Source organism: Girardinichthys multiradiatus, chromosome 12, assembly GCF_021462225.1.
Source record: "Girardinichthys multiradiatus isolate DD_20200921_A chromosome 12, DD_fGirMul_XY1, whole genome shotgun sequence".
Taxonomy (NCBI): domain Eukaryota; kingdom Metazoa; phylum Chordata; class Actinopteri; order Cyprinodontiformes; family Goodeidae; genus Girardinichthys; species Girardinichthys multiradiatus.
This window is the reverse complement of record NC_061805.1, coordinates 19,089,281-19,100,383: the sequence shown is the minus strand read 5'-3', so window position 1 is coordinate 19,100,383 and position 11,103 is coordinate 19,089,281. Positions and strand designations below refer to the sequence as shown.

Here is an 11,103-nt window from a genome sequence, read left to right as displayed (position 1 = left end):
CAAACTACCTTAGCCCCCAACTTGAGGGAAAAAGGACGGCTGCTCCTTTAAATCTTCTAACACCGCCATAAATTCTCCTGAGGAAGCCTAGCCTCAATCACAAACTAATAAAACAAACTGTCCATCTCACAAAGCTCAGACATAATGTGTGTGTGCTGTGTAAGATCATCGGTTTTTAGACCTTTGGTAAGGCGGATGGTAGATAAACAAGTATAACTAAGGATGGTGATTTCTGAATGCATTTGAGTGTCAGATAAACATTGCAGGCTTTGCCCTTTCTCCCATGCATGAGCACACACAGGACACACACGCACCCCCCCTCAGCACACCTACAATAAAAACTGTACTCTGCTCCAGTGATTTTGCCCTTTCAGCTCCACACCTGGAAAAGACACATTACCCAAAGGTAAGCCTGAAACTTGCCTTTTAGTTGCTGTTTTTAAAATTGGATTCTTGTTTCATCACAAAAAGCTGATCAAATTTAATCCGAAGCCTTTTCAAATGGAACGTATCATAGTAGTCTGTTTGTCTAGTGCGTATTTACAGACTTTGCTTTGGTTTCTATGTGCTCACTGATCAGGTGCTGGGAATTTTGACCTCATCTATTACTCATGTGATTCATTTTCTGTTTTGCATTCCTACTTTTGTCAAATACCTGTTCAGTTTGTTATTAATGGTGTTGGCCTCAAACTAAGAAGTTCCTTGTTTAATTTTGTCAGTCGGTCAGTCATTTCTACCGCTCATTCCATAGTGGGTCGCGGGGAAGCTGGTGCCCATCTCCAGCCGTCTATGGGCGTAAGGCGAGGTACACCATGGACAGGTCGCCAGTCCATCGCAGGGCTGTTTTATTTTGTGTTTCTCTGAAATGTTTAGAAGGTGTCAAATAATAAAATAAACTGAAATCAAAATCTGTGATAATCACAGAGCTAACCTACAGAAATAATACAATCCACCTAAAAACATTCAAAAATACTTTTTATTGATCAAAAAGACTCTAAAGGTCATTTACCTTTAGTTTATAAATTTTTATGACAACTAAAATGGCAATTTATTGGGTCACACACCTACGAGTGCCTCATAAAAGTTTTTATACTCCTTAAACTTTTTGACATTTGTCACATTACAACTACACATTTCAATAAGTGGGATTTTATGTCATAGACCCACGCAAGGTGATACATAATTGTGATGTGGAAGGAAAATAATGCATATATTTTTCTTTAAAGTTGAAAAACAAATTACGGAAAGTTGTGGTCTTCATTTGTTTTCAGTTCCCAAGAGTAAAACTTTTTTCTGCAACTACAGCTGCAAATCTGTAGGTACAGTATTGCAAATAGAGACTGAAATTTATGCCCATTAATCGTTGCAAAAAACTTCAAGCCCAGCAAGGTTGGATGAAAAGTTTTTGTAAATATACATTTTCTCAATTGGATTTAGATGTAACGGTTTTAGCTTGTACTGTATATTTTGGTCCTGCTGGAAGGTTAATCTCTGCCCTGGCCTCAGGTTTTCTGCAACCTCTAATATGTTTTCTTTCAGGATTGCCCTGTGGCTTGGAAAGCTACCAGAAGGACTTTTCATGGCTTTCTTTCAATAATGGTTTTCTTCTTGCCACTCTTCCTTTAAAGCCAGATTTTTGGAGTGCAGAACCAATAGTCATCCTGTCAAAAGATTGCCCTGCCTGAGCTATGGATCTCTGCAGCTCCCCCAGAGTTTCCAAGGTCCTCTTGTCTGGGGCTCTGTGAGATGTTCAAAGCTTGGGAAGGGAATTAAAAACAGATAATTTTTTCCTATTTTAGCTTCCCTTCACTGGGTCTCTGTTAAATCCAGAATATAATTTAAAATTCTCCTCCTCACAGATAAAGCCCTTAATGATCTATTTCCATCGTACATCAGAGATCTGATTCTTCCATATGTTCCTAACAGAGCATTTCGTTCTCAGACTGCAGATTTACTGGTGGTTCCTAGAGTCTCTAGAAGTAGAATGGGAGGCAGATTCTTTAGTTATCAGACTCCTCTCTTGTGGAACCAGCTCTCAGTTTTAGTCTGTGAGGCAGACACCCTGTCTACTTAAAACTTTCCTTTTTGATAAAGCTTATAGTTAGAGTGGCTTAGGTTATCCTGAGCTATCTCTGTAGTTATGTTGCTATAGGGTTAGGCTGCTGGAGGACATAATGACCACTTTCACTCTCTCTGCTACATTCTCATACTACTCTCCAATTTTGCATTATTTTGTTGTTATTTCAGCTTTTAACTTGATGTTCTCTCTCTTTTCTCTTCCTAGAAGCTACACCTGGCCTGAATCTGTGTCTACCTATAACACCTTCCTGGAGAGGGGCATCTTCCAAGCCTCTGCTGCCAACAATTTAATGCTCACCTTCTACCGATGATACACTTGGCCCTGTCTTTCTATGTTTAGTCATATTTTTGTCCAAGACAGGGCTACTGACTGAGCTTCTACTGTGACTAACTGTATGCGCTCTCTCTCTCATACTTTAAACTTGAAAACTAGCTCAGAGTTGATCTGTTTTTTCTTCCCAGATGAAGCCACTAAAGGAGCTACATCCATTAACATTTTACTTCTGCTTCCCATGGAAAGTACTCCTGGATCAGTGTTTCTGTATTCTGCTTCTGTGTTCTTTTTGTCTCTTCTCTGTTCTCTCAAATCCCCAGTCAGTTGTGGCAGAAGCCACTAACACTGAGCCTGGTTCTATTGGAGGTTTCTTCCTATTAAAAGAGAGTTTTTCTTTCCACTGTCTCTTCATGCTCATCCAGGAGGAGTGACTGCTACAAGTCACTGACTCTATGCAATCTGCTGGGGTTTCTTAGATAGAAAAACCTTTTCACCAATTTGAATAAATAACTGAATCTGACTGCACTGTTCGATAGTTAGGATTAATTGGAATATATGTAATTGACTTGAAATCTGTATGATTAGATTGAATTGACTTTGTGAAGTGCCTTGAGAAGACATCTGTTGAGAATTGGCGCTATATAAATAAAACTGAATTCAATTGAATTGAATTGGGAAGGTAGTTCTATAAACTGGATGGACTCAGTTTATTTATTATGTGACTCATGACAGCTATTATTTAGGGGAATCAGAGTAAAGGAGAATGAGTACAAATACATGTTGCATTCTCTGATTTTATTTATAAAAACTTGCAGAAACGAACCTCTTTTTAAGCTATTAACCCAGTTTTCTCAGTACTGATATGGAACATGTGGAAACACAATGAAGCAAGTGTTATCATCATTGTATTTCTTATGTAATACCACTAAGTAGTGCAGCCAGATTGAATAACTGTCAACAGTTTAAGGTTGCCACAGGAAAGTCTGTTCTGGTCAGAAATTAGTCTCAATACGTCTGCCATATCTCCTCATACTGTATCGACTGGCTATAAAAACCTCTTGCATCAATGTGTCGAGAACAAAACTTTTAAAGGTTTGTGAGTACAAAGTGTCTTTTTTATTGATCTGGGCAGAGGATAAAATTCAGATTTGTGTAAGAGACCAAGTAGTATGAGTTACCTTTGATGTGTAAAAAAACAAAAGAGTAAAAATTTGTGCTTGACAATCAGCTAAAGGAAATCAGTGTTTTGAAACCACTTCGTCATGTCATTTCCAATGAAATGTATTAAATCATGTTTACTTTTTAGGTTCATACTGCGTGGCTCCATTTCCATTTTGATCCATCCAGTGTGATCCATCCATCTAGAGAATGATATTACAATCCTTTCCTTATCTAGAGTAAGAAACATCTCTATTCATCTCTACTGTGTGTTGCTTGTACTAAAAACAGTCATTATGGGCATGAGTGTCAAAATAAATGTAGGCTGTTAATGATTCATTTGAACTGCTCTTTCAAGAGCTGAAACTTCATGCTACAAACAACATTAATGAATTGGGTGCAGAAATATTATGTATTCTGCACAACAATAAAATTATTCTACAAGCTCAGAAAAACAACCTGCAGAGTAATACATTTTCTTAGCTTGTATAGCTAAAGGTAGTTAGCCACATAGCAAATTGTGCTAGTCGTAAGACTCTTCTCCATTTTTGGGATTTTCAAGCAGATCTTTGCTATGTGGCAGTCTCAGTCCATTGCAATTTATTCATTATTGATATTTATGATAATTTATTTATGTAGTCTATTCATTATACTGTAGAAAAAAAAGGTTCAAATGAATGTTTGAGAGCCCCAAATTAGTATTAATAATGAGTGTATGTCAAAATAGGAGCATTTCAAAAAAACTATTTTCCTTAAAATATTTTTACCCTTTTCATAAAAAGTAATATTTTTATTTTATTTTGCCATAAATTGAATGTATATATTACTGCTATATGATTAACTATGGTATTATGGAAGTAAAATAGTCTCATTAGAGTCAGACATTTTTTAGACATTGAATTTATAACACTGAATTTTTATTCTGTGCAATTATATATGTGAATTTTTTTGTACTTAAAATTTGCCAGCAAAATTTCACCTGCTAGAATTCACCTGCAGAAATTTACCTGCAAATGTGTTGACCTTCTGGTGACTCAAGCCAAAGCAATCAGCACTCAATCGAGTCGAGCGTCTTTTAGCCAATCAGATTACGCTTATTTGATCACGTGTCATGGCCAGATTTTACTATCACGGCCTGAGACAGAGAACTCAAATTCAGCCAAACACAAAGTGATAAGTAAAAAAGGTTTATTCAGTAACTCAGGATCAGAAAGCAGGACAGCAGCAGTCAGCTTCCACGAATCACTTCTTAGTCTGGGAATGAGGCGCAGAATCCAGAAGAGGATGTGATCCAGACAGTTAATGAGGAAGAATCCAACAGACTGAAGTCGGGTTGCCGACTGATCCAGATCCTCAGGGGAATCAGCTGAAGCTGTGACCGGAACACAGAGAGCTGCGATTGTCCTCTTGACAATAATTCCAGGCGGATTTGAGAGCCAGGCGGGCTCAGGCTGAATAAACCAGTGGCTAGGCTGGGGCGTAAATCCAGTAAATCCAAAATCCGTGAGGCAAGGCAAGGTCAGAGAACAAGATCAGTCAGGAAGGAATGCTGGATATGGGAAGAAACTTGTGCCATCAGAAACTGAATTTGATTTTTTCAGACTGAATCTGTATTTATGTAATTTGAAATTAAATGCCTTGGTTTGAAAATGAATTTCACTCAATTCAAACTGAATTCATTTCCTCTGAAAATGTATTTTGTTGAATTGAAAATTCAGTTTCACTACTTTTACTTTCAGTTCTAAAATTCAGTTTTTTGTGTCACACATCCGGGTCCTTGAAGCCACAGATTAATCAAACACAGATTCACCGATTCACGGATATCATTCACTATTGCTGTGTCCAAATTGAGGAACTGCATTCTTTGAAGGATGCATTTGTTGGCTGATTACGTCATTGTGAGGCAATGAAGTGTACAGCTTCGCAGGCTCCTCCAAATAGGGCCGACAAATGCGTCCTTCTTTTCCCCAGATATGAAGGATGGGTCCGGTGTATCTTTCGTGGGCCACCCTATCCCATGATTCATTGCGGGTCAAAGTAGATTGTGCTAACGGAAGTAACAAAGCCTGGAGGAGAGGGAAAAGCTGTGAACAAAGTTGGATATATTGCGCTTTCTGTGAAACAAAATGAACTTGTTTTTAGACTAGAATGTAGCTGTGTAAACCTGAAATATCTGCTCGATTTATCAAGATTTCGCTTAATTCCACACGTGCTCCGACGTGTTCGGAGACGTCCGCTTCTGCTGCCCTGACACCGGACTCACAGCCGGTTCGCCTCGCCTCGCCAGCGCACAGCTGACCGGGGCGTTGAGGTGCGATGAACCCAGAGAGAACAGCTGACTCCCGGCACGTTGTTTTTAATCTCCTGCTGGGTTTCCCCAATTAATGGAAGTTAAACACAGATATAATTCAGTCAGATGATATCTAATGTTGATGTTTGGTTTTATTTTTATGCTCTACAAATAAACTGATTTAAACGTTGTTCCTAAAGCTAATATGTTAGTGTTTAAATTGTTAAATTTTTACAAATTGATTTTTATATATATTTTTTTATCTATGAACACAAAACTTTAACAATTTAAATGGCTGAATAATGAACAAGATTATAAAACAAGAAAATAAGCCATTAGGGCTCCATTTGTTCGGCTTCACAGCTCTGTGCTTCACATCACTGTTGCTAGGCAACATAAATTACGCTGAGGTAAAGGCAGGGGAAACGCAGACTGACGTAACACCGGCCGCACCATGCTGATCTGGCATGTTTAGCTAATAGCTACAGGTAGCATAAGTGCTGCTGTTTGGCGATCATTTGTTTACATGATTTCTTGTAGATGTTCATTTGACTTTGTGATGGACATCCGCTAAGCTCATGTAGCTCCACTGCTCCAGCTCAACATGATGTAAAGGAAGTTTAACCTGATGTGAAACATAAATCGATGAATCTGTGTTTGATTAATCTAAGGCTACCCTCAAGGACCCGGATGTGTGACACAAAAAACTGAATTTTAGAACTGAAATTGAATTTTAGACCTGAAAGTGAAAGTAGGCAAACTGAATTTTCAAAACAACGAAATACATTTTCAATGCAAATTAATTCAGTTTCAAACTATTAAATTCAGTTTTCAAACCAATAAATTCAGTTTCAAACCAATAAATTCAGTTTCAAACCATTAAATTCAGTTTCAAACCATTAAATTCAGTTTCAAATCAATGCATTTAATTTCAAATTACACAAATACAGATTCAGTCTGAGAAATTCAAATTCAGTTTCTGATGGCACAAGTTTCTTCCCGTATTCTTTCCATAGCTGGATAACTACTCACAAATGTTTTCGAAAATCTGGCACCGTCCCTGTCAGAGGGCTGTATATAACTGCAGCTCCACAGGTGTGCATGACGGTGATTGCGCAGCAGCAGACAGGTGAAGCAGATGAGTTGATTGCATGAGTGAGAGCAGAGCAGGCAGATGGGCCAGAATCATAACATCACGTGACACACCATTGCATTAGGCAGAGGCCAGTCTCTCAACAGTTTGCTGGATACTGGCTTAATGAAGATCAGTGTTGAGATTTTTCTGCCAAAAATATATTATGACAAAACGCCAGGTAATTAACACCCATTTGAATCTCATCACTGATCTTCATTAAGCCACTATCCAGCAAACTGTTAAGAGACTGGCCTCTGCCTAATGCAATGGTGTGTCACCTGATCAAATAAGCGTAATCTGATTGGCTAAAAGACGCTCATGTGCTGATTGTCATCACATTTACAGGCGAATTTTTGCAGGCGAATTTTTTCAGACGAATTTCTGCAGGTGAATTTCTGCAGGTGAATTTTGGAAGGCGAATTCTTGCAGGTGAATTTTTGCTGCCAAATTTTAAGTACAAAAAAAAAATTCACATACATAATTGCACAGGATAAAAATTCAGTGTTATAAATTCAATGTCTAAAAAATGTCTGATTCTAATGAGACTATTTTACTTCCATATGGTATCAATGTATGGATATGACCCAAAGTGTTTCATCATACTAAATAAAATTATTATCTTTGTCTTTGATTCATCATAACTGCAAAGCATCCCAAATTTAACCCTTTAATACCTAATTATGAAATGAGCCACCTGGACTTATTTTGTTATTTTGGCTCTAAAAGTGTCACAAATCATTCTGTACTTAATGGCTTTTGCTCCATTTTTCAGAATAACCTCATCTTTCAATATCTATGGAATTTTACATTTTCGTTATATCAATGTAACAACAGATGGAAGTAAAAAAATAAACCAGACTTTGATTTTTCAAGAATGAGATTAAATAGAAAATAGATTAACAGATCTTATGACATCATCAACTGAAAATATGAAATATATTAGGTCATTACAAAAACATTTTTGAGCCTTGCTCTCTCAGTTTTACATATGTTGTATCTTATATTTTACAAATATCCAGGCTTTTTATGGCCTGTGTGGTGGATTGTAAAGCAGTTTGTGTCCTTTTTGAGACAGAGACCCTTACTGGACTTCTTACATTATCAAGAAGTGCACTGTCCCAAAGGCCTTCCTCTGGTGGTTTGATTTCCCTTTGACTGTCCTTCACCGCTCCTTAGGGAAGCAACAATATTAATGGCCTCCAAGAGCATCTCCAGCATCTATACATATTACTGGATTGGACATTGCCTATTAGCCATTATAAATAGTGACATGCGCACGCAGGCACCATTGCTATACATTGAGTCATGTCAACCATGCTTTTCCAAAGAGATATGAGCATGCATCTGTCACACAAACGGTCGTAGCGCCTTTATTTCTTATCCGATTTTCAATAAATATGGCTCAAATTAAAACTGATGTCTTCATTTAACTCTAAAAGGCTGAAGCCAAGACGTTGAAGTCTTGAAGAATATCTTACTTCTTACTGCATTAAAATAAAGGAAATGTAGCTATCTTGTGCCACAGTTATGTAACTGAGCTTGTAGAGATGGGTACCAAATTCAGTACTTTTATAGGTACCAACTGAATTCCGTCGGTACTACTGAGTATCTATTCATGTAAAATCAAAAGGTACCATGTTTTGGTACCTAAATGCATCATTGTGAGACTGAAGGAGTGGAAGAGTGGGGTATTTTCCCTGCCACAAATGAACACAGCATTGCACACACAAGAGATCTTGTTTTGATATATTCATTAAAGTTTATATATTGAGAAATACATTTATTACCACATAAACACACACAAACACACACAAAAGTACCAAAAGTAGCTGACACACGTAATGCATTTAAGCCCCTATTAAAAGGATTGCCTAATCATAATCTTCTGTTTCTTTTGCACACTCCATCCTTCTCATTAGGATCTTCCTGGGCTTCCTGGGCTTTGGTCTGGCCATCCTGTTCTGCACCAGCTTCTGCAGATCGTGCACCCGTCTGCGAGAGGTGCAGAGAGAGAGGGAAGCACAACACCGCAGGGAGCAGGACACCCAGCTGCGCTCCATATACTTCATCCCCTTTCCTAGAAGTATTTCACAGCAGGACAATGAAGACATGCAAAGGAGCGACCACCTTTCCCCACCAAGATACAGCACCACCGTCCGCTATGAGCCCCCACCATCCTATAATGAGGTGATTCTAAAGTTGTATACGTTTATGAAATATTTTAAATACAAATCATGACACTTTTCCAGGTTTAATTTGTTGTCTCAGCTCTTTAATGTTTCTGCGTTTCAGCTGGGAATAAAACCGGATGATCCCCCACCTCCCTATACAGAACATAACATTCCTGACATTTTAAGCACACAGTCACCAACTCAGACGAACCTGCAACTATCGCAAGAACTCTTTCACCCATAAGGCAGGCGTTTTATCCTGGTGATCATGGACAATCTTGCACTGCCGTCATGCAGTTTATAACCTTTCACTTTTTGTTTTTCCTATGCAGTCATTTTTTTTATTGTTGAACTTTTCTTCAATTTCAGTTCAATTTACTTTATTATTTTTATTTAATAAAGTCATGCCCTAGTGCTCTATAGGAAAACTAAACATAGGGGTCTGATCTTTCAAAGGTTTGCCTGTACAAAAACACCTGCAAACTGGATTGTGTGTGCAAAGCTGATCTACAAACCAGGTGCAAATCAACAGTGCAATTTTTTTTGCCTTTGTGTTTGCCTTTATCAATATGCCAAACATAAAATAATGACTCAAATACACAAATTTATGAGAGGCGAATATGCAAATTGTTGTACTATTGTTTTGTAGCACTTATTGGTACTAATATAAATCCAATTATATTTTATTATTATTATCTCCAAATCCAAGGCATCTAACTACATCTTTAATTGGCTGCTCTGCTCTTCTACGCTATCTATAGTAACAGCCAGTAGCACACTCAATCTCCTCATTTAAATAGGGCAGTCCAAACCACACCTGTTATCCATTGCATACACAATCTTTGTAGATCACCCCCAACAAAAAACAAAAAAAAACTGCAAGTGCAATAAGTGGGCGCCACTTATTGCACTTGCAGTTTTTTTTTGTTTTTTTTTTGGCACAAGCAGTTTAGCGCTCCTTATTTGCAATCTTTAAAGATCAGGCCTTACACAAAATTAATGAGTTTCAGAACTCTTTCAGGACTTTGTTTTAGTTTGTGCCTAACTTTGTGGACTGAAGAGGTGTTTATTTCATGGGTTTCGGTAAATTATTTTTTCTTGTAGTCAAAAGTCTGTTTTGGCACAATTGTTGTCAGCATTGTGATGTTTTAATGATTGATTCTGAACAAAACATTTCTGTCAGTTTGCTTGTTTGTTGCAAAAACACTGTGATAAACTGAAAATGATGTCATTTGGTTTTCATGTGTCTAATTTCCTTCAAACTTGTTCAAATAACAAACGTGGGTAGATGATTTATTTGGAATTTTATTTTGCACTAAATAACTTTCATCCTGCTGGTGGATTGTTTAAAGTAGAGCTTTAAAAGGATATGCAGCCCCTTGCAGAAGTGTTCATATATCTTTAACGTTTGTCACCTAACAACTACAAACTTCAGTGTATTTTAGTTGGATTATTTTGTGATTGTTTAAGTGGTGCACAATAGTGACAAAAAAGGGATGCATGGTTGACAAATAAGATTTTGAAAATGATGCTGTGCATTTATATTCAGCCAAGCTAACCCAACACTTTCCAGAACCACCTCTTGCTGAAAGGTTTTTCTGAGCATGCCTCTACCAACTGCACCTCAGTCAGATTGGGTGATGAGCATCTGTGAGTATCAATTTCCAACTTTTGTCACCGATTCTCCATTGGATTTAGATTCTGGTCTTTGACTAGCCCATTCTGGTACATGAATATACTTTGATCAGGTGGTGTTGGGGGTTTGGGGAGTCGAGAGGAATGTCTGACAGTGGCCATCAGCTTTTCTAGGTTTCATTATTTATATTTCATGGTTTAACTGCTGAGCTTTTAGTATTTTCCTGTTTTTAAATGTTGTACTTTTGTTGTGTAGCACTGTAAGATACTTATAAAAATGCAATTTATTATTATTATTATTATTATAATTATTATTACCTCCAACTCCATGGCTTTGAACTTCATCTTTCTTTTATGGCCG

The 11,103-nt window shown here is 37.6% G+C and overlaps 1 protein-coding gene across 1 annotated transcript; it reads left to right on the top strand.

Annotated features, from left to right (window-relative positions):
* The first annotated feature begins 220 nt into the window (after positions 1–220).
* Positions 221–10,338, top strand: si:dkey-283b1.6. Its single transcript, XM_047380689.1, has 4 exons — positions 221–406; positions 3,660–3,750; positions 8,856–9,123; positions 9,229–10,338. Exons 2-4 carry the CDS (start codon positions 3,722–3,724, stop codon positions 9,349–9,351), a joined length of 420 nt encoding a protein of 139 aa, XP_047236645.1. The 5' UTR covers positions 221–406; positions 3,660–3,721; the 3' UTR covers positions 9,352–10,338.
* Positions 10,339–11,103: the final 765 nt, after the last annotated feature.

Excerpts from the sequence above, each read along its gene's own strand:
- si:dkey-283b1.6 (XM_047380689.1), top strand. The coding sequence starts at position 3,722 with ATGATATTACAATCCTTTCCTTATCTAGA. Across the intron at positions 3,751-8,855 it reads CAATCCTTTCCTTATCTAGA|GATCTTCCTGGGCTTCCTGG; the intron begins GTAAGAAACATC and ends CCTTCTCATTAG. Across the intron at positions 9,124-9,228 it reads CCCCACCATCCTATAATGAG|CTGGGAATAAAACCGGATGA; the intron begins GTGATTCTAAAG and ends TCTGCGTTTCAG.